We start from the raw sequence: 27807 nt of genomic DNA, 5'->3' as shown, positions 1-27807 counted from the left end.
TTTAACAGGAAATAAAGTTGTAGAAATTTAAAATAGATATAATAACTCCAAAAGCTGACTAATTAAATCCCGAAATTTGGTTTACTCACAAGTACATGAGCATACTAGAAGTGCTACAACCAAATGTCTGAATGAAAATACAACTATTTGAAACGAAATAAAGAGTAAAGCTAGATAAGGAAAGGGACTTCAGGGGCTACGATCGTCGTGCAGATATACCTCAAGTCTTTGTGAAAAGCTAATTCGAGCAAGCCTCCACTAGTTATTGCCGGGACCAACACCAGAATCTGCACAAGAAGTGCAGAAGTGTATCATGAGTACAACCGACCTCATGTACTCTATAAGTGCCGAGCCTAACCTCGACGAAGTAGTGACGAAGCTATAACAAGGCACTCACTATAAACCTGTGCGAATATGAATGAAATAATAGCAGAAATAATACAGGAAAGCAAGAATTTAACATAAAATAGGCACTGAAAACACATAAAAAAGGGCCCCACATATGCTCAACTCCTCAATTCTACATGGATACAGTAAAAATAGTTAAACACAGTAATAAATATCTTCTCTGTTGCGGCGCGCAACCGATCCACAATTATATATAAATAACAAGTTTTCTCAGTTGTGGTGTGTAACCCGGTCCCCATATATATATATATATATATATATATATATATATATATATATATATATATATATATATATATATATACGTCTGCAACGTGCAACCTGTTTCCACACAGTAATACCAATAGAAACTACTCACAAATGAAAAAGGTTTAATCTTTGATGGAATTGAAAAAGTCAACAAAAGTCAACCCCGGGCTCGCTTGTTCAAAATCCGAGATCGAAATCAAAATCTAATTATCCATTCACCCCGGAGCCTAGTTATATGATTTGTTTCAATATCCGACCTCAATCTGAGGTCTAAATCTCAATTTTACAAAATCCTTAATTTCTACCATGGAATTCAAATATATGATGTTTAAAACTCATGAAATGTAATAGGAAATTGATAGAAAATAAATTAAAGTTGCTTGCCAATGAATTTGGGAAGATATGGTTCTTCAAAAATCGCCTCTAGAGTGTTTGGGGTTGAGAAATGGTGTAAAATGAGCTAAGTCCCGTTTTTCCCTCTTTTATCGAGCTACAGGTGCCGCAATTGCGATGTCCTCAAATGCGACACACGGATCGCAAATGCGATCAGTGCGTCAAATGCCCAGAAGTCGCAAATGCGACATTTTGTTCGCAAATGCGAAAGGTCCCCATCGCAAGTGCGCCCAAATGCTTTGCAAGCTGACAATTGTTACCAGTGGTGGAAAATGTGACCAATATGTTCGCAAAAGCGAACATTTTCCTCGCAAATGCGAGGTCACCCAACCCAGGCCCATGCTCGCAAATGCGAGCCAGACCTCACAAATGCGAGATCTGCAGTAATGCACCAGCAGTTGCAAACTATCCCAAACTCATCTGATATTCACTCGTGCCCCTCGGGCTCCAAACCAAACATGTACACAAGTGTAATAATATCATACAAACTTGCTCGCTACCTCAAATCATCAAAATAACATCAAGCAAGAATCGATCCTCAAAACTCAAGATTTTCAACTTGAAACTCATTTTCATAATTTTTCACATAACGCGCCGAAATGCGCTCGGATCACCTCCAAACCCCAACCAAACATGCGTTCAAGTCCAAAACTATCATACGAACCTACCGAAATTGTTAAAATACCGATCCGAGGTCATTTACCAAGAATGTTGACCGTGATCAACTCAAGTCTCATTTTAAGCCTAAAATTACGTTTTCTTCAATTCTTTATGCAAAAACTTTCCGAAAAATGACACGGACCATGCACCAACTCAAGAAACATTAAATGGAGCTAATAGAGGTCTCGGAACATGGAAATAAAGACTAGTACTCAAAATGACTTATCAGGTCTCCATATTCTCCACCTCTAAAGAAATGTTTATCCTCGAACGGACATAGAAAAGTACCCGGACTGGTAAAAAGGTGGGGGTAACTACCTCACATCTTGGACTCGAACTCCACATAGCCTCCTCAATCGGATGACCCCTCCATAGCACTTTCACATAAGGGAAACTTTTGGATCTCAATATACAAACCTGTCGGTCTAGAATAGTCATCGGCTCTTCCTCGTAGGTCAGATTTTCATCAAGTTGCACCGTGTTGAAGTCCAAAACATGAGAGTTGTCCTCATGGTTACTTCCGGAGCATGAAAACGTGAAATATCCTGCTAGGCTAGGAGGAAATGCAAGACTATAAGCAACCTCCCCAACTCTCTCCAAGATCTCAAACAAGCCGACAAACCTTGGGCTCAACTTGCCCTTCTTCCCGAATTGCGTCACGCCCTTTATAGGCGATACTCGGAGAAGCAACTTCTCACCCACCATGTAAACTACATCTCGAACCTTTCTGTCCGCATAACTCTTCTGCATGGACTGAGATGTACGAAGCTGCTCCTCAATCACCTTAACCTTTTTCCATAGTATCACGGACCAAATCAGGGCCCAACAATCTAGCCTCTCCGGGCTCAAACCAACCGATTAGCGAAACATCGCCTCCCATATAAGGCTCCGTACAGATCCATCTGGATGCTCGACAGATAGTTATTGTTGTAGGCGAATTCTGCTAGAGGTAAGAACTGGTCCCATGAACCTCTTAAATCAATAACACAAGCGCGTAACATGCCCTCCAAGATCCGAATTGTGCACTCGGACTGTCCGTCCGTTTGAGGATGAAACACGGTACTCAGCTTGACCCGCGTGCCCAACTCACGCTGCACGACTCTCTAAAAATGCAATGTGAACTGCGTGTCTCAGTCATAAATGATAGACATGGGAATGTCGTGCAGGCGGATAATCTCCTAGATGTAAATTTGAGCCAACCGCTCTAAAGACGCCACCGGAATGAAGTGTGTGGACTTAGTCAACCCGTCCACAATAACCCAGACTGCGCCATATTTCTTCATGGTTCGTGCTAAGCCTACTACAAAATCCATAGTGATGCGCTCCCACTTTCATTCCGGTATATCTAATCTTTGACTCAACCCACCCGATTTCTGATGCTCATACTTCACTTGTTGACAATTCAAACACCGAGATATATATGCAACAATGTATTTCTTTATTCTTTGCCACCAATAGTGTTGTTTCAAGTCATGGTACATCTTCATGGCACCTGGGTGAATGGAATAGCGTGAACTATGAGCCTCTTCAAGGATTAACTCTCTCAACCCATCAACATTTGGAAAACAAATCCGGCCCTAAATCCGCATAACCCCATCATCACCAATCATAACCTCCTTAGTACCACCCCGATGCATCGTGTCTTTCAACACCAATAAGTGAGTATCATCGAAATGGCGAGCCTTGATACGCTCCAACAACGAAGATTGTTCCACAAAACAAGCAAGAAACCGGCTAGGCTCTGAAACATCTAACCTCACAAACCGATTGGCCAAAGCCTGAACCTCCATGGCTAGTTGCCTCTCTACTACCGGTAAATATGTCAAATTGTCCCTTCTCTCAGCCTTTCTACTCAATGCATCGGCCACTATATTGGCCTTTCTCGAATGATATAATATAGTGATATCATAGTCTTTCAACAACTCTAACCATCTTTGTTGTTGCAAAATAAGGTCTTTCTGCTTGAACAGGTGTTGGAGACTCTGATGGTCGGTATAGACCTCACATAGAACATTGTATAGATTGTGCCTCCAAATGTTCAACGCCTGAACAATGGTTGCCAACTCTAATCCATGCACAGGGTAATTCTTCTCATGAACCTTCAACTGCCGAGACACGTAGGCAATCACCCTACCGTCATGCATCAATACTGCGCCAAGCCCAATATGTGATGCATCATAATACACAATGTAAGATCTCGAACCTGTAGGCAACACCAACACTAGGGTTGTAGTCAATGCAGCCTTGAGCTTTTGAAAGCTCAACTCACACTTGTCGGACCACCTGAAAAGAGCACTCTTCTGGGTCAACTTGGTCAATGGGGCTGGGATAGATGAAAATCCCTCCACGAACTGGCGATAATAACCCGTCAAACCCAAGAAGCTTCGAATAGATCTAGGCCAGTTCTGAACTGCCTCAATCTTCTTACGATCTACCTTAATGCCCTTGAAAGATACAACATGGCCAAAAAGGCAACTGAGTCCAACCAGAACTCATACTTTGAAAACTTGGCTTATAACTAACGATCCCTCAGAGTGTGAAGTACGATTCGAAGATGCTTCTCATGCTCCTCTCGACTACAGGAGTAAACCAAAATATCATCAATAAATACGATCACAAAAGAATCCAGATAGGGCTTGAACACCCGGTTCATCAAATTCATAAAGGTTGTTGGGGTATTAGTCAAGCCAAATGACATCACTAAGAACTCCTAGTGACCATACCGAGTTCGAAAAGCTAACTTAGGGACATCTAGTGACCTAATCTTCAACTGATGATAGCCAGATTGCAAGTCAATCTTGGAGAATACCTTGGCACCCTGAATCTGGTCAAATAAGTCATCAATCCTCGGCAACGGATACTTGTTATTGATAGTGAATTTGTTCAACTGCCGATAATCTATACACATCCTCATCGGTCCATCCTTCTTCTTCACAAACAACACCGGTGTGCCCCAAGGAGAGACACTAGGCTTAATGAATCCCTTATCAAGCAAATCATGCAACTAATCCTTCAATTCTTTCAACTCAACTGGCTCCATATGGTATGGTGCGGTAGAAATGGGATGAGTGCCCGGAACCAAATCAATACACAAGTTGATATCTCTGTCAGGTGGCATCCCCTAAATATTTGTAGGAAACACCTTTAGGAACTCGCGCACAACTAGTACTGAAACCATGGAAGGAACCTATGCACTAGGATCACGGATATAGGACAATTATGCCAGACACCCATTCTCGACCATACGTCGAGTCTTCACATATGAAATGACCCTTATAATGGAATGGACAGGGGTCCATCTCCACTCCAATCAAAGCAACCCCGTCATAGCTAATGTCATAGTCTTTGCATGACAGTCCAAAATAGCGTGATACGGTGACAACCAATCCATGCCTAAGATCACGTCGAAATCCACCATATCAAGAAGTAGAAGGTCTACCCTAGTATCATAACTTTGAATAGTGAACAAACAAGTACGAGATACCTGGTCTACCATAATAGAATCTTTGATAGGCGTAGATACATAAACAGGAGCACTCAAAGAATCACGAGACATATCCAAATATGAAGCAAAATAGGATGAAACATATGAATAAGTGGAACTCGAATCAAATAGAACTTATGTATCTTTATGGCAAACTGGAATAATATATGCGATGACCGCATCTGACGACTCTGCCTCAGGTTTGGCTAGGAACGCATAAAAATGAGGCTGAGCCCTACCAGTCTAACCTCCGCCTCTCGGACAACCTCTAACTGGCTGGCCTCCACCTCTAATTTCCTGACCTTCGCCTCTAGCTAGCTGAGCAGATGGTGGAGCAACCGGTGCCAAAACCATGGCACGAGAACCCTGCTGAGGCATACTACTCTGAAGTCTAGGATAGTACCTCCTAATATGACCTGTACCTCCACACTCAAAGCACACTCGCGGCTGTTGTGGCTGTTGAATCTGGGACTAACCCTGACAGCCCGAATAACCACTGTGATAGTTTTGAATCGGCGGTACACTGATGGGAGCTGGAGGTGCACTGTAGTCTAGATGCACAGGACGAGACCCATAAGAACCACGACTAACCGAAGCACCGTGTGATTCCTGAAGTGCTGACTAGACTAGCCTGATATGATGGCCTCTCCCGAAAGAACCCCGGCCTCCAGATGATGCACCAATGAAACCACCAAAATTACATGGCCTCTTCTCAGATGTTGCTTCTCTACCTTAACCACGAACCCTCTTGATCCGTCTAGAAATCTCTACAACCCGGTTAAAAGAAATATCATCCTCAGTCTCTCTATCCATCTGTAGACTAATACCAAAAGTAAGGCCATTAATAAATCTCCTCACCCTCTCCCTCTCAGTAGTAATCAAGACAATTTTATGGTGAGATAAATCCACGAATTTGGTCTCGTACTGGGTAACAGTCATGCTACTCTACTGGAGGCGCTCAAACTAGATGAGGTACTCCTCTCTTAAAGTAAACGGAATGAACTTCCCCAAAAATAGTTATGAGAACTGATCCCAAGTGAGTGGAGGTGAACATGCTAGTTTGCCTCGAACATACACCTGCCACCACCTCTTGGCGGACCCGTGTTGCAAAGTCGACTCCATTGGACTCCACAATACCCATGTTTCACAACACTTCATGGCAATGGTCTATGAAATCATATGGGTCATCAGAATATGTGACACCAAAGCGAACAGGAAATAACTTAGTGAACTTGTCCAACCTCTTCAGTCCCTCGGACGACATAGCGGGCCTCTCCATGGGTAGAGTAGCAATGAAAGGCTGAACTACTCCACCTGTTGGGACCGCCGGAGTCTGACACATGGGAGACATCTGCTCCGGAGTGTGAGTTCAGGGAGTCTAGGCTCCTCCCCCAGTCTGAGATACAGCTAGTTCCATAAGAAAACATCGGCCAAGGCCACACTCTCCATAAGGCCCACTAAGCAGACTAGGGCATCCTGAAGTACGGGAGTAGTTATGAACCCCTCAGGGACCTGAGCTAGTCCAATTGGTGCAGTCTGAACAGGGATCTCCGCCTCTTGCTTGGCCCCTACCTCGGCCCCGGCCCCTACCCCTAGTAGTGGTTGTAACCTAGGGTTCCAGCTCCTGCCCGGCTATGGATGATGTGTGTGTTCTCACATTGTGTGAGAGAACGAGAATAGAATAATTCAAACTCAGTGATAGAAATAAAAACGTACGATAGAGAAGGAAAGAAGTGAAATTTTCCTAAAGCTCTATAGCATCTAGAAGATAAGTACAAACGTCTCTGTACTGATCCAATAGACTCTACTAAGCTTGCTCATGACTCGTGAAACCTAGTAAACCTAAAGCTCTAATACCAACTTGTCACAACCCGAAATCTATACCATGGGGCCGTGATGGCGCCTAACATCCACTAGTTAGGCAAGCCAACATTAGTACACAATTACTCATTTTAAAACCAAATTTGAAAGCAGTTTAATAGGAAATAAAGCTGTAAAATAAAAAATAGATATAATAACCCCAAACACTGACTAATCAAATCCCGGAACGAAAAAGGTTCAATCTTTTATAAAATTTAAAAAGTCAACAAAAGTTAAACCCCGGCTAGCTTGGTCAAAATCCGTGATCCAGATCAAAATTCGATTACCCATTCACCCCCAAGCCCGATTATGTGATTTGTTTCGAAATTTGATCTCAATTTGAGGTCTAAATTTTAATTTTACAAAATTCCTAATTTCTACCCAAAATCTCTAATTTCTACCATGGAATTCAAAGATTTGATGCTAAAAACTCATGAAATATAATAGGGAATGGAAAAAAAATGAATTATAGTTGCTTACCAATGAATTTGGGAAGAAAGGGTTCTTCAAAAATCGCCTCTAAGTGTTTGGGGTTGAGAAATGGTGTAAAATGAGCTAAGTACTATTTTCCCCCTCTTTTACCCAGCTGCAGGTGTCGCATTTGTGAACACTTGTTCGCAATTGCGATGCCCATAAATGCGACACACAGATCGCAAATGCGATCAGTGCGTCAGATGCCCAGAAGTCAAAAATACGATATTTTGTTCGCAAATGCGAAGTGTCCCCCATCACAAATGTGCGCAAATACGAAGCTAACAATTGTTACTAGTGGTCGCAAATGCAATCAAGATGTTCGCAAAAGCAGTTGCCCATACTTTGCAAAAGCGAATATTTTCCTCGCAAATGCGAGGTCGTCCAGCCTAGGCTATGCTCGCAAATGCGACCTCTTGATCGCAAAAGTGAGGATCGCAAATATGAGCTAGACCTTGAAAATGCGAGATCTGCAGTAATGCACCAGCAGTTGCAAACTATGCCAAACTCATCTGATACTTACCCAAAACGCACCTGAGACCCTCGGGCTCCAAATCGAACATGCACACACATGTAATAACATCATACAAACTTGCTCTCTACCTAAAATGATCAAAATAACATCAAATAACAAGAATCAGTTCTCAAAACTCTAGATTTGCAACTTAAAAATCATTTTCACAATTTTTCACATAACGCGCCGCAATGTGCTCGGGTCACCCCGAACCCCATCCAAACGTGCGTACAAGTCCAAAAATATCATACGAACCTATCAGAGTCGTCAAAACACCGATTCGGGATCGTTTACCAAGAATGTTGACCATGGTCAGCTCAAGTCCCATTTTAAGCCTAAAATCACTTTTTCTTCAAAATTTGACACAAAAACTTTCTAAAAAATGACATGGACCATGTACGCAAATCAACAAACATAAAATGGAGCTAATAGAGGTCTCATAATATGGAAATAAAGGCTAGTACTCAAATAATCACATTGATAATCTGAAAAACCTATCATCTCAAGTGTTAGCCGCTATTGTTTTCTCCAGGTGCACTCAAGAACAAAGCTGTTACAAACCAAGGACTAGATCCCAACACTGAAGATGTCTTTGAGTCCTTAATTTTGTTGAGTCTTTGTCTTTTGTTCTTTACTTGTAAACCTACATAGCTTTCTAGAAGTATTTTGTAGGACATTATTCAAACATTGTTGTTTTGGTTGTTTGACTAGAGTTAGGCAATGAGCGTTGCTATGTAATAGTGTTATTGCAAAGGGCTTACAATAGAGTTGTTGTAAAGGGTGAGGGATTAAGAGTTTAATTTCTAGATTGCAATAGATTGTAATATAAATTTTGCTCAGTTTAGTGGAGTTGAAGTCCAACTGGGGTAGGTCATAATTTTTAATCCCTTGAGCAGGGAGTTTTTTACGTAAATATCGTGTGTTCTTTACTTACTGCTTGTTTATTGTGGGAACTGGTAGAGAACCTGGTTCTCTATACTATTTGGTGGCCTTTTAGTTTTTATCAATTGGTATCAGAGCAAGTTCTTTTTAAAAGGTTAACACCTAGAAAAGATTTTCACTATGGTTGCTCTACCAAACCTTGAGGAAGGACAATACCCCTAAGATTCAACGGCAAGTACTATGGATGGTGGAAATAAAGAATGCATGACTTCATCATGGTTGAGGACTCACAGCTGCGGGACGTAATTTGTGATGGACATTTTGTTCCTATGAAAGTTGTTGGAGTGGGAACAAGGATTGTCCCAAAGACTAGAAAAGAATACAACGATGCTGATAGAAAGGCTATTGAAAAGAAATTCAAGGCAAAGAAGATTCGTGTATGTGGGATTGGACCATACGAATATAATCGCGTCTCAACATGTAAGTCTGCTAAGGAGATCTGGGAAGCTCTCAAAACTGTCCATGAGGGAACTACTCAGGTAAAGCGGTCCAAGATTGATATGCTTATCACTGAGTATGATCTTTTAAAAATGAAAGAGGATGAGTTCATTCAAGATATGCATACACGTTTCACCTCCATTATCAATGAGCTTCATTCTCTTGGAGAAATCATCCCAACAAATAAGCTGGTCCGGAAGATATTTAGCATTCTACCAGGTTCCTGGGAAAGTAAGGTGAATGTCATCAATGAAGCCAAGGACCTGTAGAAGCTGACCATTGATGAGCTAATTAGAAATCTCAAAACCTATGAGATGAAGAGAAAGAAGGATCTTGAAAGAAAAGATCCCAAGAAGGAGAAGATCCTGGTTCTCAAGGTTGCCAATAACAACTCTAGTAGTGATGAATCTGACATGGCGTATCTGACTCGAAGATTCCAAAAGATGGTTTGAAGAAATGGTGGAATTTCCAAGAGAGGAATTTCAAGTAGGAACTCCAAAGGAAATAATTGATGCCATAAGTGTGGAAAGCATGGACACTTCATTAAAGACGATCATCTTCACAAGCAGGATCACTATAAAAATAGCACTGATAAGACAGCTAAGAGGAACCCAGTCCCTAATAGGAGGTTCAAAAGAAAAGATGTTGCTGACAACGTGGTGAAGCATGCATTGGCTGCCTGGGGAGATTTCTCCCGTGAATCTGAAGGTGAAGATGACCAAGGAGATACATCCATGACAGCTGTTGAAAATGAATCCTCAAATATATGATTCTATCTTTGCACTCATGGAAAAATCCGATGATGATGAGGACAGGTATGAGGATGAGGTAAATTCTCTTGTTGTTCTAATAAACCTAAAATCTTACTCTCAAAAGAAATTGATGTCATTAGCAAATGTGTTAATCGATGCCAATCGTAGCCTTTTGATGTGAAAAATGTGTTAACTGAAGAAATTGGTGATGTAGAACAAGAGAGGGATGATATGGTAGTTACAATTTTTTATTTTAAAGAACATGTGGAAGAAGTTACTAGAGAAAATATCTTGTTGAAAAATCAAATGGAAAAAGGGATGAACATCCCTAAGAAAAAAGAAGTGGCTAGGGAGGCTCAACTTGAGCTTGAGAGCGAGCTTAAGAAAATTAAAACAAGTATTAATGCTGATCTTGAAAAGAATAGACAACTTCAGGGGGATCTAAAAAGGGTTAAAAATGATCTTGATAAGTCACTTAACTGGACCTGGTCCTCTGATGTAATAACGTGTATGTAGAAGAGTAATGGTGGAAACAGGCAAGTAATCGGTTCCAAAAGGCCAAAACTTCTTATAATCCCCATAGTAAGTATGTAACTATGGATGATAATTAGTTGTGCCTCATTATGGTCAAACTAGCCATTACAAGGATTCTTATAAAGTTATAATTCAGTCTCTATAGAAAAACAATTTTTTGTTGAAAAGAAGCCTACTATTGAGAAACCTGGTTCTCTAAGAAGAAATATGTGTTGCTTGCATGGACAAAAAGAATTTTTATTCACCCGTTCTATCATTATTATGGACCCAAGCTGCTTGGGTTCCTAGGTCTAATCAGTGATATTCTAAACAGGTTGGAGTGAGAGAAAGAATTCAAAAATGGTACATAGATAGTGGTTGATCGAAGCATATGACTGAAAAAATGGATGATTTCCTCTTACTCAAGGCTTTCCAATGTGGGAGTGTGTCCTTTGAAAATGGCAAGAAGGGCTATATTCTTGGTGTTGGAAAAATCGGCAAAACAATCTCCCATGCAATTGAAAATGTATACTATGTGAATGGCTTGAAATATAGCCTGTTGAATGTGTCTTAAATCTGTGGCAAGGGAAATAAAGCAAAGTTCTTGTCCAAATCTTGCACTGTCACCAATCTCAAAACTATTGAAGTAGTGTTGATAGCCAAAAGGTTCAAAAACATCTATGTTGTAGACTTTGACTCACTGAATGGTGGTGATTTAACATGCCTGAGTGCCATTGATGATGATGTTGAGTTATGGCACAGATGACTGGGCATGCAAGCTTGACTTTGATGAATAAGTTGATCAAGAAGGACCTGGTTCATGGGCTGCCTAAGTCAAATTTCAAGGATCACAAGGTGTGTGATGCCTGTGCAAAAGGAAAACAGATCAGGTTCTCGTTTAAACCAAATAAAGAAATGAGCAACTCAACGCCACTTCATCTTCTTCATATGGATCTTTTTGGACCTATGAGGATTCCAAGTAGAGGAGGAAAGAAGTACATCTTTGTGATTGTGGACAACTATTCGAGATTCACATGGACATTGTTTCTGAGGACCAAGGATGAAACATTTCCAGTATTTGTTGCATTTGTGAAGCAAATTCAAGTGAAGCTGGGAAATCATGTTGTGAGTATCGGATCCGATCATGGAACTGAATTTGACAATGCCAAGTTCGATGAGTTTTGTGTTAAAAATAGTATAAGTTACAACTTTTCAGCTCCTAGAACACCTCAGCAAAATGGTGTTGTGGAAAGAAAGAACATGACCCTTGAAGATATGGCCAGTACAATGTTGATCGATAGCGGTGTGTCCAAAACTTTTTGGGCTGAAGCAATCAACACTACATGTTACTTGATTAACAGGTGCATGATCAGGTCCCTTCTTGAGAAGACTCCCTATGAATTGCTCAATGGTAGAAAACCCAAGCTAACTTACCTAAGAACGTTTGGATGCAAATATTTTATTCTCAACAATGGTAAGGAGGCTTTGGCAAAATTTGATGCAAAAAGTGATGAGGGAATTTTTCTTGGTTACTCCTCTCAAAGTAAGGCATACAAAGTCTACAACAAAAGAACCCAATGTGTAGAAGAAAGTGTGCATGTGATCTTTGATGAATCCCATGAATCAAGTGAGAAAGGGTCACATAACAAGGAAGATGAATATGGAGAATTTTCAAAAGTTCCTGGAGAATCCGTAGATATTGCAAATGAAAAGAATAATTTGATGAGTCAAGTCAAGCAAAGCGATGAAGAAGATCCAACAGAACCTCTAGATGACATAGAGGAACTTGGTCCCTCTATTACCTCGACTGAAGCTGAGCATAGGATTATTGATGTTGTATCTGGTACTCCTGATGTAGGACAAAGGAGTGGAAGTCATACTTCTATTGATGTCATTGATGGTTCAAATATGGAGGGACATGGTCCCTCTAATCCTAAACTTCAAGTATCCAACTAGAAGCACAAGAGTTCACATCCCCTTCAACATGTGATCATACCTTTAGATTCTGGTATTCAAACTAGATCTAAGGCAAGAAACATGGTTGCCTTCTTAGCCTTCCTATCTCAAATCGAACGTAAGACCATAAAGAAAAAATTGAATGATGATGACTGGATAAATGCTATGCAAGAAGAACTCCATCAGTTTGAGAGAAACAAAGTGTGGCACCTGGTTCCTCGACCTTTAAACAGAACAGTGATTGGAACCAGGTAGATGTTCAAGAATAAGCTTGATGAATTTAAAAACACAACAAGAAATAAAGCAAGGTTGGTGGTCCAGGGATATAATCAAGAAGAAAGGATTGACTATGATAAGACATTTGCTCCAGTTGCTCGGGTGGAAGCTATGAGGATTCTTATAGCTTTTGCATCTCATGTGGAATTCAAATTGTTCTAAATGGATGTTAAAAGTTTCTTTCTAAATGGATATTTGAAGGAGGAAGTATTTGTCGAGAAACCTCCAGTCTTTGAAAGTCATGAGCATCCTAAGCATGTCTTCAAGTTTGACAAGGCTCTATATGGTTTGAAGCAAGCCCATCGAGCATGGTATGAGAGGTTGTCAAAATTCCTTCTTGAAAATGGCTTTACTAGAGGGAAAAATGACAATACTCTATTTCTGAAGAAAGAGAGAGAAATCCATTGTACAAGTCTATGTTGATGATATCATTTTTGGTGCAACAAATGATTCCTTTGTGAGGAGTTTGCAAAGCTCATGGGATGTGAATTCGAGATGAGTATGACGGGCGAGCTAAATTTCTTTCTTGGGCTGCAAGTGAAGCAAACCTCAAAAGGGACCATGATCAGTCAACAAAAGTACATTAAGGAGCTACTGAAAAATTTGAGATGGAAAATTCTAAGACCATTGATACTCCCATTGCCACTGCTACTCGATTAGACATAGACGAACCTTGTTCTCCTGTTAATGAAACTATGTATAGGGGTATCATTGGATCTATTCTGTACCTGACTGCTAGCATACTTGATATAGTCTTCAGTGTTGGGTTGTGTGCTAGGTTTCAATCAAGCCCAAGAGAATCACATTTGAAGGCTGCTAAAAGATTTCTGAGTTATCTCAAGGGAATGCAGGACCTGGTCCTCTTCTATCCCTCGGGGGATAATTTGATTTAATTGAATATGTTGACGCTGATTATGCTGCATATTTGGTAGAGAGGAAAAGTACATCTATAATGGAACATTTTTTGGGGTCATGCTTGATCTCATGGGGTACAAAGAAACAAAACTATGTGACTCTTTATAATGTTGAAGTTGAGTATGTGGTTGTCGCCTCTTGTTATGCACAACTGCTTTGGATCAAGCAACAACTTGAGAATTTTGGTGTGTTTACGGATTGTGTACCCTTATTATGTGATAACACAAGTGCTCTCAACAAAGCAAAGAACCCGGTGTAGCACAAGAGGAAAAAGCACATTGATATTAGACATCACTTCTTGAGGGACAATGTTGAAAAGGGTCTAATCTGTATGAAGTTCTGCAAGACGAAGGACCAGGTACCAGATATCTTCACCAAGGCACTGAGCAGATAACATTTTGAAAGAAACCGTCTGGAGTTGGTGTTGATCAAGCTCAACTAAGGACCTAGTCCTTCAATGATTGGCTATGTGAAGAAAGAAAGGTACAATGCTAAAAAGTATATTTTTTTTACAACAACTAACTCAAATCTATACTGTATACACACATGGCAGACTCAAGACAAAACAAGTGAAGAATAACATTGCACACCTAGAAGCTTTTTCTGACATATTCAAAAAAAAAAGTCAAGGAACCTAATTCCTGTGACTCGGGTCAGTAGTTCTTTCAACACTTATATGTTTTTTAAACTGCTGAAGTGTCATGTCATTAATTTAGTCCCGCTTGTTCCAATTTCTCTTACGCCCAAACATTACATCCTCTCTAAACCGACTCGTTGCCCTATTTCTCTCTCACACTCGTTTGTAACTGGTCCATTTCCTACTTTATAAATCTAATACGTGTCTCTTTCTTCCCTCAAAAGTTAGAAAACTGTCACTCTCTCTCTGTTTGAACTCTTCTCTCCACGTATCTTCCAAGCCAACTACAACTATGTCCCAACAAGAATCTCAATCTCCTAAAATGTATGAAGACAACACAACATTGTCCCCTTCTAAAGTAACATCTCCATCTGAATCTAAGACAAATGATTCACCCCCAAAAGCCCCAATTCCCACTAAAACCAACCCTACTTTCACTCCTTCCAAATCATCAGGTTCCGGTCCCCCAAAGAAGCCGGAAAAGCCAAACTCCCAAAAATTTTGTCTCATCCCTTTCTCCTTTTATTCCTACTGAAAAGCCTGACTCCGAGCAAACAGTGTATGTGTCTCGATTTGTTCAAAACACAGAGGAAATCGGAGAAAATGATGATGGTGTTGAGGTGACTAGTCAGACTGCCGCGACAGAAGAAGTTAGGTTGGAGGAACAAGTGAGTTCTAGTGCTATTGTGGAACCGCATGCACCTGAAGAAGATGTAAATCATGTTGCTGAAGGAGATGCTCAAATACTCCTACTAAAACATGTAATTTACACTCTCTTTCTACTGATAAAGGGATAGAGTCTGAGGAGTTTGTGGGAAATCTAAGTGAAAAAGATAAGGGGAGGTCGAATATTCTTGAAAGTGAGGCTGAGATTGTGGAGGGTTTTGTTGAGGCCTTAAGGGCGAGTGGTAGGGGTGAAGGGACTCAGGGGGAACTGCAGAGTCAAAGGGAACTAGTGAACCAGGGGGAACAGGTGATTGTGAGTGAAATAGGGGAACCAACTAAGGGACCTCATCCCCCCCTCCCCCCCCCCACTTAGGGAGAGTCTGATTTGTCTGGACTCAGAACTTCTCCCACTTGGGATGAGACACCAGGTTCCATTAGGCCTAACCTGGACAGTTCTGAAACACCCCTTTTCACATCCCACATTCTTGTTCATTTAGAAATTGTGTATCTTGAGATGAGACCTGGTTCTGCCAGTCATTCTCATGAAAGTGTTGATGTTGATTCTGATGACCAATCTATAATAAGCTTTATAGATGCAAGGGGTGGTGCCAAGAAAAAGAATAATATTTCTTACAAACCCCCCACTACAAGGCAACCGAGAAAAGCTGAACTTGATAGTGCTTTGAAGGCAAGTAAGGAGAAGAAGATTAGAATAAGGCTGGTGAAGAGCTGGTTAGTGGATGAGGAGGAGGTTCCACCTGCAGATGTGGTGGATGTTGATGAGGAGGAGGTTATGAAGGAATCACCTCTTCTTGTAAGAAATAATTCAAAGAAAAGTGTTGTTAGTAAGGGAAAGGGACAAGTGTCTGAGAAAGCAATTCCGAGAAAAGATGATGAAGAAGTGGAGAAAGAAAAAGAGGAGAAAAGAACTCTCAAGAAGATGAAGAGTACTAGCGAGGAACCTGGTTCCTCCAAGAAGGCAAAGGTAGAGTTGTGAGAGCTAGAAAGAAAGGTCAATCTCAAAACTCAAAAGGTACTGCTGGGTAGAGTCTTTGACCCTGATATTGGTGAACATGCAAGTATGAAAGAGCTAGTGGACATTGTGGAGTTCCAAAAGTGGAGCCATCTCTTTGCACCCTTAAGTCCAAAAGCATATGAGGATGAGGTGAGAAGTTTTTATGTTGGTCTGTTTGTTGTGGATGAGAACATATTGTGCTTGAACGTCAATGGGAAGGACTTTGTGCTGGATGAGAACACTCTTGGGGAAATTCTTGAAGTGCCCACAGATGGGCTGAAAATAGTGGAGGAAACTACTTCATCTGCTTTCAAAAAACCTGATTGTGAAAAGGGAGGTTACTCTATCAGGGGAGAGGGTGTATAAGAAAGCATTTAAGCCAGAGTATCAGCTATTGTTCGAGATGGTGAAAAAAGTGTCGTTACCTCGGGCTGAGAGGAGATCTATAGCCTCCATTGCAGACCTAGTTCTCATCGAGGCGCTGGCTTATTTCACTTCTATCAGTATTTCTGGAATCATGATTGAACATATGATGAAGGTGGAAATCTTTAAGGATTGGAAGCATGGTCCTCCATATGGGTTCCTTCTCACAAAAGTCTCTGAACATTTTGATGTCCCATTGAGAAAAGTTATTATGGGGACTAGGAAGAAAATGTTCACCATGAGTACACTAGAAGAATGTGAATGTGTGCTGAAAGGATGCGTGAGCATCAATTCAACCGACTTTCAACTATTTGAAGCATAGGAGTAAGCAACTGCAAAGATCAAGTGGCTTCAGGCTGAAAATGTTGTCTTAAGGTCCAAGCTCACTCAGCAGAGCACGGAACCTGGTTCCAGTAGTTCCATGGCAGAGGAGAATTCTCAGTTGAAGACTGGGAATGTAAGGTTGAGGAAACAGGCTAAGGACCTAAAGGAACAGATGATCACTGATCAACGTACTGCAAATGAAAGAGTGGACAAACTCCTCAAGGCCTTTGCTCCTTAATCCTTCCTGTTTCCTGCCAAGTGCTTCCTATCTCTATCCCTCTTTTATCCCATCAATATTCCGTCCTTTTTGAAGTTGTTGTTGATGACTTTGGCATGTTGGCTTTTTAAAAACTTGTAATATTTGTGTTGTGGGTACTGCTGTTACTCTGTTTTTAATCTTTATCTTAAATGGGCAATTACTATCTTTTTGTGCAATATTACTCTTTTGTGTTCTGTTTTTGACCATGTTGTATGCACACAAGTGGCATTAGTTAATGTTGTTGGAAATCTTGGTGTATGTGCTTATTTTGTCATTCTTTTCAATAATGTCAAAATGGGGAAGATAATTGAGAGGGGTAACAATAGAATCTGGCATCTGATTCGTAGGGGAAACATGTGGGAATCTGGTTCTCAGGGAGGGAATATCAATTATGGGTTTGTCATCATCAAAAAGGGGGAAATTGAAAAGTTATATTATTATGGGTTTTGATAATTTGTCAAACTCTATTAAGGAACCAGATAGGAACCTGATGCAATCAGTTCCTCTGTGCCTGTTGTGATATGCTTCGATGTCTAGCCGAACGTTCTCTAGAAACCAGATAGGGGAAGAGATAAGGGAATAGATATGATCAATTCCCCATTAGTCGTACAGTCAACTCTATAATTGTAGAAGTTGCCTTACTGTACCGACTTACAACAGTGCAGCGGCTCAGCTGTTGTTACTAGAGCCAAACCAATTGTATCTATCTATTCTCACATGTTCTCTCATTAATATAAAACATGATACAAGATTCGACCTAACACTTGACAATCTGAAAAACCTATCATCTCAAATGCTAGCCGCCAATATTTTCTCTAGGTGTTCTCAAGAACAAAGCTGCTACAAACCAAGGATCAGATCCCAATACTGAAGATGTCTTCAGTCCTTAAGTTTGTTAAGTCTTTGTCTTTTGTTCTTTACTTGTAAACCCACACGGATTTCTAGAAGTATTTTGTAAGACATTATTCGACCATTGTTGTTTTGGTTGTTTAACTAGAATTAGTCAAAGAGTGTTGCTTTGTAATAGAGTTATCGCAAATGGCTTATAATAGAGTTATTGTAAAGGGTGAGGGATTAAGAGTTTAATTCTCAGATTGCAATAGGTTGTAATCTAAAGTTTGCTCAGTTTAGTGGAGTTGAAATCCTACTGGGGTAGGTTGGGGGTTTTAAACCCTTGAGCAGGAAGTTCCACATAAATATCGTGTATTATTTACTTACTAGTTGTTTACTGTGGGAACTAGTAGAGAACCTAGTTCTCTATACTTTTTGGTGGACTCCTAATTTTTATCAAACCAGATTTCCAACACATAACGGGTAAAAATATCCTAATCCAAGGCCTTAACCAAATTTTACCCTCTAGTAGGGTGTGTCGTGAACAACATTTATGTCAACTGCAACGACAAGGGCATTCCCTATGTTAAAGTTGTAGTCATATGTCAGCTCTCTGAAATTATTTCTGATCCAAAACCCAAAGAACTTAACAAGTTCATAACTTACGAGTTGGATGATGTGAATGATCTTGGCTTAGTAGTACAAGTAAACTTTTCTGAATGTGGAGGAATGACTATTGGTATAGGAATTTCTCACAAGCTAGCTGATGTTGCGTCATGTTTCATGTTTTTTCAATACTTGGTCAGCCATTTCATGTGGAGATGATGATCTATGTAATTCGACAGTACAAGACACCCTTTTTTAGGATTCTAGCTTTTGTCGATCAGATTTTATATGGAGTTGTCTCATGGCGACATTTCATGCTGAAAAGGATCCAAACAAGATTTACGTAGTGACACATTCAGTGAACTTAACTAATCTGCCACTGCCTGAATCTTTATTCGAAAACATAATGCAATCTGCATTTGTAGTACCATTCTTCGATAAGGGTAACGAAGAAGAAGCTTTTAAGTTTATGGACAAAGTGATAGAAGTTATGCAGGAAATTAACAGTGATTTCATTTCAAAACTCAAGAAGAATGACCAAGGGTTGAATGTCCTCCGGGAGAGAGCATATGATAAAAGAAAAAGTCATACTGGTCTTGTTTTTTTTCCTAGTTTGTTGTAGATTTCCCCTCTATGAGCTGATTTTGGTTGAGGGGGAAGCAGGTGTGGGTGGGATCGGCAGTTCGGGATATGATTTTTCTAGTGCTATTCTTCGACTCATATGTTTATACTTATTTCGTGATTTATGGAAACAAAATCAGGTGATGGGGTGGAAATTTGGGTGAATCTCAAAGCTGAAGACATGGCTAAATTTGCAGCTATAGACAGTTGCTTGCCTTCTGTAACTACGGGATATTATTTTTCTAGTGCTATTCTTCGACTCATATGCTTATACTTGTTTCGTGATTTATGGAAATAAAATCAAGTGATGGGGTGGAAGTTTGGGTGAATCTCAAAGCTGAAGACATGGCTAAATTTGCAGATATAGACAGTTGCTTGCCTTCTGTAACTACGGGATATGATTTTTCTAGTGATATTCTTCGACTCATTTGCTTATACTTGTTTCGTAATTAAAGTACCAAAGTTTTAGCAAACTTAGTCAAAGTAAATAATGGAAAGGTTGATAAAAAAAAAAATTCAATATAGGGTAAAATAGTTATTTGGAGTGCAAGTTCAGGGACATGATGGGGGGAGCGAACATAGACGTGAGGCTTGACTCACAAGCCATCCTCAAGAGAGGAAAGTTCAAGTATCTTGGGTCAGTTATCCAAGGGAATAGGGAGATTGACGAGGATGTCACACACCATATAGGGGCGGGGTGGACGAAATGAAGGTTAGCATATGGCGTCTTGTGTGATAAAAATGTTCCACCAAAACTTAAAGGTAAGTTCTACAAAGTGGTGGTTAGACCAACTATATTGTATGGAACAGAGTGATGGCCAGTAAAGACCAATCACTCACTCGACTACTAAGCCTACGGGATAACTATTATTTCGAGTTCGAGCAATCACTCACTCGATTACTAAGCCTACGGGCTACCTTACTTCGAGTTCGAACAAAGCACTCACTCGACCAATAGAAGCCTAAGGGCTACTCATACTTCGAGCTCGAGTAATCACTCACTCGACTATTAAGCCTAAGGGCTACTCTTACTTCGAGTTCGAGCAATCACTCACTCGACTACTAAGCCTACGGGCTAACTATTATTTCGAGTTCGAGCAATCACTCACTCGAGTACTAAGACTACGAGCTACCTTACTTCGAGTTCGAGCAAAGCACTCACTCGACCAATAGAAGTCTAAGGGCTACTCATACTTCGAGTTCGAGAAATCACTCACTCGACTATTAAGCCTAAGGGCTACTCTTACTTCGAGTTCGAGCAATTACTCACTCGACTACTAAGCCTAAGGGCTAACAATTATCTCGAGTTCGAGCAATCACTCACTCGACTACTAAGCCTAAGGTCTAATAATTATTCTGAGTTCGAGAAAAACACTCACTCGACTATTAAGCCTATGGGCTACCATATTTCGAGTTCGAGCAAAGCATTCACTCGACCAATAAAAGCCTACGTACTAACTATTACTACGAGTTAGAACGAAGCACTAACTCGACCATAAAGCCTACGAGCTACACTTCTTCAAGTTTAAGCAAACACCCACTCGGTTATAAAGGCTATAAATGTCCGAATTCGATCAAATTACCTAAAGCCTCGAACTTATGAAATCTTTCATAAGGCATGAATGAAACAAGATCTTCACAAGGCAGAAAATAAAACAGAAACAAGTCGGGAAAGGAAAAGATCTTTATATTTATTCAAGAGTGTTTACAACGTCCGAACAGGACCCTACAAACAAAATAGAAAAAACTCTTATGTCTCCTGGTTATCTCCGGAGGCGGTCTCTTCTCCATCGGGCTCCTCCCCGCTCTCAGACCCACTCTTGCTCCCATCATCATCATCATCATCATCGGAAGCCAAGGCTTTAGCATCGACTTTGAGCTCTTTAGCCCTTTTTATCTCTTCGGTGAGATTGAAATCTCGAGCATGGATCTCCTCGAGGGTCTCCCTCCGAGATTGGCATTTGGCAAGTTCAGCAGCCCAATGTGCTCGAGTTTAGCGGTCTCGTCTGCCCCTCTTGCTTGTACCTGAGCGGATTCAGTGTCGGCCCGATAGACGGCCACGAATGCATCTGCATTGGCATTTGCTTTTTCAGCATCAGATTTGGCTTTGGCAAGTTCGGAGGTCAACCGAGCCTCGAGCTCCTCTATTTTTGAGCTTGGACCGAGCTCTTCTCCTTCATGTCTTGAAGTTGGTTTTCGGCCGATGATAATTGGGCTCAAGTAGTTTCTTTTTCTACGGCGAGACGGTCCATACCATCTTTCCATCCCAAGGTCTCCACCCTTATCATATTGACCACCTCACAAAGCTTCCCAATCACCTCAAGCTTCTGCTACAGCCGTGAGATCGAAATATTAGCCACCGTTCCGGAAGCGAGCCCGTGGGTTTTTAAGATTATCATTACCTGCTCGGTCAGGTCGGTCTGGTCTTGATAAGCCTTGGCCAACTCAGCTCGGAGGTCCTTGATTTCTTCTTCCTTTTGCCCGAAGAGCAGTCTAAGGGCGTTCCTCTCTTCCGTGACCCGTCGGAGGTCTGCTTCGTACCGGAGCAGCTCACCTCGAGATTGAGAACACGCTTCCCGATGAACCGTTGCGGCCTGCGAAGAAAGAATAAAAGAAGTTAGAAAAGAAAAACAAACATGAAGGTGGCACCAACGAAGTAAGTTAAGGCTTACCCGATTCAGAGCCTGTTATACTTCGTGGAAAAGACCCAATGCATCACTAAGGTCGGCAGCATCCTCGATACCGGTAAACAGATCACGAAAAGGGTCCTCTCCCTCATGAGGACCGTCTACCTCGAGGGCCCCAAAGCTTGGGCCTCTCGAATCACCCCTTCAGAAAAGGAGGGGAGAGTAGGCGAGTCTCCGATTACTATTGCCCCAAGCGAGTCTTTTGGGGCATTCTCCTTGGTTCGGAGAGCTTCAGGATCGGAGTCGTCGACTTCGGTGGGAGGCATTCTCGACCTCCATTAACTCGGAGACTTTGCCTGAATCCTTCTCTGATACCACCTCAGTTCGAGGCAGAGACACACAAACCACCATCGATCCAGCTGCCTTTGAGGCATCAATGGTTTTCTTCACTCGGGCCACCAGTACGGACCCGTCATCTTCTTCTTCCTTGTCTTCATCCCTTAGACGCCGAACTGATTCTTCGGTCAAAGGGATGGTATTCTTCCTCAGCTTACGAGTCGTCCTCGTCTTCGGTTTTGGATCTTCGGAAGTAGAGGCCATTTTTCTCTTATTATCCTTCACCAGTTTTGGAACAAAGGCCGAAGCCTCTTCCTCGCCGGATGAAGGCCTCAAAACCGCATCTTTGCCCAGGCCTACACACAAGAAAATTGATTAAGTATATGGAAAACACTTTGTTCGAACTATCAAATATATGAGAAAGAGGCTTACCATGATTTTTGGCCTCCCATCGGCCCTTTGACAAATCACGCCATGAGCGCTCGGCGTATGTAGAGGTCGAAGCCAGGTCCTGTACCCAGTTCTTGAGGTCATGAACTGCACCGGGCATCCAAGGAACTGCTGCATCACAAAAGGGGATATCGGTGAGAAAGAAACGAAGGGGCAAAACAATAGGAGATAACAGCAAAGTTACACTTACGCTTCATGTTCCACTCCTCGAAAAATGGCATCTTCTCGGCAGGTATTAGGTCCGAAGTCTTCACTCGAACAAACCTACCCATCCATCCTCGATCCTTGTCCTAGTCTATACTCGAGAACAGAACCTTAGTGGCCCGGCGCTGAAGTTTTATTAACCCGCCTCGAAAGTGGCGGGGACTGTACAATCGAATGAGGTGGTCGAGGGTGAAAGGCATCCCCTCGATTTTGTTCACAAAGAAACGGATCAAAATAACGATCCGCCAAGAAGAATGATGGATCTGGACTAGGGTTATTTGGTATTGACGACAAAAATCAATGATAACAGGGTCGAGAGGACCTAACGTGAAAGGGTAAGTATACACACCTAAAAACCCTTTCACATGAATAGCAATATCCTCTTCCGGAGACGGGATTACCACCTCTTTGTTCTCCCAGTTGCAATCTTTCCTTATCTGTTCGAGATACCCCTCGGTTATTGAACACATATACCTCGATACTGGCTCGCATCGGCCGAGAACCGACGAGTCTTTATCGACCTTAAAATTGGAGGTAATAACACACGCCCCGGGAACACACTCCTCAGGCCGTAGATCCACCGGTATTTTGTCGGCGGCAGGCTATGAAGAAGAAGCTTTTTCTTTTTGAGGAACGGTTTTTGATGTTTTCACCATTTTGGTTTTGAAGATCAAGAGTAGAAGGAGATGACAAAGATGTGGTGTTTTGAAGAAAGGTTTTGCAGTGAAAATCACAGAAGGAAGATTTTGCAATAAAAATCACAGGCTTGCAGATAAACTCAGAAGATGCGAGAAAGAGCTTAGAAAATTTGAAAATTGGAGATGTAAAAGTGATAAATGGTAAAAAGAGAAACTATTTATAGATTGGGGAATGACGATTCAATATCAGCAGTGGCCAACCACCGTCTGACACGCATTTATGTCTTGGTAAACTGAACCGACGGGACAGCTATCACGTACGTCATGGTCGGGCTCGATGCTAACGTCAGTGTATATCTGATCAAGCCATTGGGAAATTATATCGTTTCTCGCCACATCCTTCCCGAGAAACGAGGGGACTATCTGTATACGGTCGAAACCAATTTCGGTATTCGTACGACTGGTCGAGATGGGAACATAATGGACCGAAGAGCGCCGAAGAGCGTCTTCATAATTTCGGAATAAGATCCGAAGTCGGGTCACCGAGCTTCGAGTTTCAGGGACCGATCAATACCGAGCTCGAAGTCATTATTGAGCTCGAATCCAAATCGAACCATGATGCGAAGCAACGTTATCGAGCTTGAGAGCCAAAGACCGACCAATGCTGAGCCCGAATCAATACCAGGCCCCGAGTCAAAATCGAGCTCGAGCCTATAGACAAGAGTCGTTACAGCCGCATTTAGGGAGAAAATCTCAACAGGAAAAAGGGAAAAGTTGATTTTTCATGGTTCCCCACTATGTATTTTTAATTATATCTAAAATAGGATCCCCCACTATAAGAGGGATGGTTATTATCTCTGTATGGGGGAACGATTGAGGCATTAAAAACACCATAACTCAGATACTGTGCATATACTCCATATTGAGAGATTATCATTTTGAGCTTTATACATTATTTTCATCTGGCTTATTCATAAATCATCCTCCCTTAAACCTCGTTAGTATTTTCATTCTTGACAGTCAATGCTCGATATTTCCGCTTATACGATTTGTATCAAAATATACCATGTACCCTTAGAACTACGTACAAATTCAACTTTATCCGTTTTTTGAGTTAAACAGTATGTTAATGGTATATATCATTAAAATTGAAATATAAATTTATATATGTGATATCATGTACAAATATGTGATCGTTTTGCCACACTTTATTGCATTAAATCAATGTTGGCATACTCGTCATCGTTTCTTAGAGCACCAAACACACACACAAAAAAAGAGGATACTATAACTGAAAAAAATTCAAAAATTGGAAGAATGAAAAATACTGTGAATACCTATTTTATTAAATGATGTAGCGTGGTGATGAAAGTGAATATTGGTTTATGTGGAAGATGGACTCTTAAGAAACCTGCAGATGGTGGTTAACTACTGTATAACAAAATAGAGATCTTTTAGGAATAAATTGATTTTATTATACATCATTGATAGTTAGTTTCCTTATGGGACAATTTATTTAATCTGATATTCATATTACTGTGTGTAATCTATATAATGGGAACATCTATATTGTAGAATACGTAATTCCTTTAGTGGTTGTAGATGGTACAATAATTTATAATTTCATAGGTAGTTATGAAATTTCTCCTTCTTTAAAAGTTGAGAATATTATGAAGACTTGGGTCAAATTGGGCGGATTGGGTTACGACATATTGTTTCGCTCATCTTGATCCAAATGAATTTTGGGCATGATTGGGCATTAGCCTATATATTTACTCGGTCCAACTTGATCCGCCCAACTTTAGCCCAAACAACTTGTTTGCCACCTGTGGACTGACGGAATAAACTTGTCATGTATTTATTCTGTCTTACATCTACTTATTCCAAAATCTTTACACGCTAAAGTGCTTCTCCACGGTTCCTCTCCCGCTAGTATCTTTAGTTACGGTATTACCTGCAAATAGCACGCCATTAGAAGAGGCGTATCCAATTTGAGGGCTATGGGTTCACGAAGTTAAGGGCTATGGGTTCACGAGAACACATACCCCTAATTTGAAAGATATCTAACATACTTTGAAGATATCTTCCAAATTAGATTTAAAATTACTTAAATATATGTGCATGAACCCGTGCTCAAAGACTATTATGGTGCAATTATTATTGCGTGCACCTCTACAAGTGAAATTGACAATTCTCTCATTTTCAGCATTGAGTATAGATATATATGTGAAAATTACTAAAATTTTATAAACAATATAATATTGAACCTATAATTTTAAAAGTATAGTGGGTCATAATAGGAGACTAAAGTTAAACCAGTCAAATATAAATTCTAGATTCACCTCTTCACAACAGTGCACCCATCCGCTAGAAATTCTGAATTCGCCTCTGGCCATTAGGATCTCATCAATAACATTACTAGTCAGCAACTAATCTATAACTCAATAACTATGGTAAACAAGTAAAGTCTTAAAGAGAGAGTAAACCAATGGCTATAGTTATTCACGATCTCTTTTTTTTCTTTTTTCTTTTTTTCGCAACTTCCCAGAAATCTTGCCGCTGTGCTAATTCACAAAATTTTCTAATAGCTATTTGATACCTGAGTGCTCAGGAATTTGAAAACGCAGATTGAATCCTTTTGCAGTCAACCAAATAAGTGAAACCATATGCTAAGTTCTTCAGTGTAGCATCATGCAATTCTGCTGAGGAAGTAGCAGTAGCATCTGTCGAAAAGAAGACTCTGAATCCTCTAACAAATGCCTCTCTGGCTGTTGTCTCACAACACAGGTTGGTCATTACTCCACTCACTATTACCTCCTTTTTCCCCATCTCCAACAGTTTCTCCTCTAGGTTTGTATCTGAAAATGTTTGTCAATAGTAATTAGTAGCATTACTACAGTTTCAGGAAAAAAAATGAAAAGATTCTTAAGGATCCGTTCTTGACATTAAATTTTCTTATAACCAAGAAATCTACTAGGATTGGTTCGAAATTAGGTGGATAACGAGCCTACTCCTCTACCTTTCTTCACTTAAATTCCATGCGTCTTCGACAAGGTTTGAACGTGTTGCGCTCTTACAACGAGACCGATCCCGGGGGCTTGTTCTTCATATTAACTTCCTGTTTTTTTTGCCCGGGGGGGGTGTAGGGAGTGGGGTGAAGTGGCCGCGCCACTTGAAGCAGCCCCAATCTTGCATGTTTCGTGTTCTTTTTAATATATAAGAATGATGTTATTTCACTGGAGACATGTTGTATCCCACCAGCAAAGTACGCAAATATTACATTGAAAATATATATAAAGCAGAATTGACTGTTAATTAGCTGATAGGAAAACAGTGTATGATTGCTCAACACGAATCCATTAGATTAATTTTTGTCCGTGTCATATAATTTAATTACAGTGATTCCATACTTTAATAATAGCCATAATAAAGACAGTAAATTTATAATTTCATTTCGGTTCATCACTCGTAACAAATGGTTAAATTGAACAAAAAGGAACCTCGGAGCCCCCAAAAAAAATATCCACAGAACACTCTGAATCGTATTGTTCCAAAAAGAGAGAGTATATTTTATATCTAAAATTAATTTAATTTTAAACAGTTCATTTTACTCACAATCTATAGTTACACAAATATACGTGGCTTGTTTTAGACCATTCCTTACCCGATCAAATATCATGACATAAATTGAAACGGGGAAATTACCTATGAAGGCACTGTAAGTGTGTTTTTCCACCACCAAGTCGCTTTCTCTTCGGTCCAACTCCGGTATGAGTTCAGCCTCAACGGTGCCGTCTTTAATGATGTCTCCGTTCCACCACTCGTAGAGCATGCCGTAGTCATCCGGTGACTTGTGACGGTGGCGCGTGAATATCACAGGCACGGAAGCCTGTCGGCAGAGGTCGATGGTAGTGTTGATAGCGAGGAGAATAGGCTTGGCCATGGAGTAGAAGTAGTTCTGCATATCTATCACTAAAAGAACCGCAGATTTCGGGTCTGGATTTCGCTTTCGGGTTTCATATTTCCTGTATGATGAGGAAGCCATGGATAAAGATGAAGAATAGATATTATGGGGCTGATCTTATGATCTGTTTATAAACAGGCACCTAAGTTTTCACTTTCCAGGACCTTCCACCTGTTACTTGTCGTTTTCTATCACAACAGTAGGAGTAAATTTTGGACCTTGTGATTGTCACCACTCACCAACTAGTTGAGACACTGGTAGGACCTTAGCCCTAGGATTTTAAATATTGTTTTTGTGACTCGAAATCATGGTAATTTCATGTCTTCTAATCATCCATCGAACTGAAGTTATTATTTTAGAAAATTGATGTGTTTG

The 27807-nt window shown here is 40.7% G+C and overlaps 2 protein-coding genes across 5 annotated transcripts; one reads left to right on the top strand and one right to left on the bottom strand.

The window, feature by feature from the left end:
* On the bottom strand, positions 1-27685 carry LOC104114598 (nicotinamidase 2-like). 4 transcript variants are annotated; one of them, XR_690429.4, is made up of 4 exons: positions 27174-27590; positions 26068-26326; positions 25811-25856; positions 25038-25422 (listed from the first exon to the last, which is right to left on the bottom strand). XR_690429.4 is itself a non-coding variant. In XM_009625078.4 (3 exons), the coding sequence occupies exons 1-2, from the start codon at positions 27511-27513 to the stop codon at positions 26076-26078; spliced, it is 591 nt and encodes a 196-aa protein (XP_009623373.1). In that variant the 5' UTR covers positions 27514-27590; the 3' UTR covers positions 1-287; positions 26068-26075. The 4 variants fall into 4 exon arrangements, 3 of the variants coding, with proteins under 3 accessions (XP_009623373.1, XP_009623370.1, XP_033516766.1); XM_009625078.4 differs by lacking the exons at positions 25038-25422; positions 25811-25856 and adding an exon at positions 1-287; XM_009625075.4 differs by lacking the exon at positions 25811-25856 and having other exon boundaries at positions 27174-27685.
* LOC117281072 (uncharacterized) lies at positions 9182-9688 on the top strand. The gene has a single exon (XM_033660872.1). The coding sequence runs from the start codon at positions 9182-9184 to the stop codon at positions 9686-9688; it is 507 nt and encodes a 168-aa protein (XP_033516763.1).
* Positions 27686-27807: the final 122 nt, after the last annotated feature.

The sequence above is a fragment of the Nicotiana tomentosiformis genome, chromosome 11 (assembly GCF_000390325.3).
Source record: "Nicotiana tomentosiformis chromosome 11, ASM39032v3, whole genome shotgun sequence".
Classification (NCBI taxonomy): Eukaryota; Viridiplantae; Streptophyta; class Magnoliopsida; order Solanales; family Solanaceae; genus Nicotiana; species Nicotiana tomentosiformis.
Note: the sequence above shows the minus strand (reverse complement) of the source record. Positions and strands in the feature narration are given on the sequence as shown.

Coding starts and splice junctions, on each gene's coding strand:
- LOC117281072 (XM_033660872.1), top strand. CDS start 9,182: ATGCATGACTTCATCATGGTTGAGGACTCACAGCTGCGGGACGTAATT.
- LOC104114598 (XM_009625075.4), bottom strand. CDS start 27,513: ATGGCTTCCTCATCATACAGGAAATATGAAACCCGAAAGCGAAATCCA. Junction 26,327..27,173: donor CACTTACAGTGCCTTCATAG/GTAATTTCCCCG, acceptor AAACATTTTCAG/ATACAAACCTAGAGGAGAAA.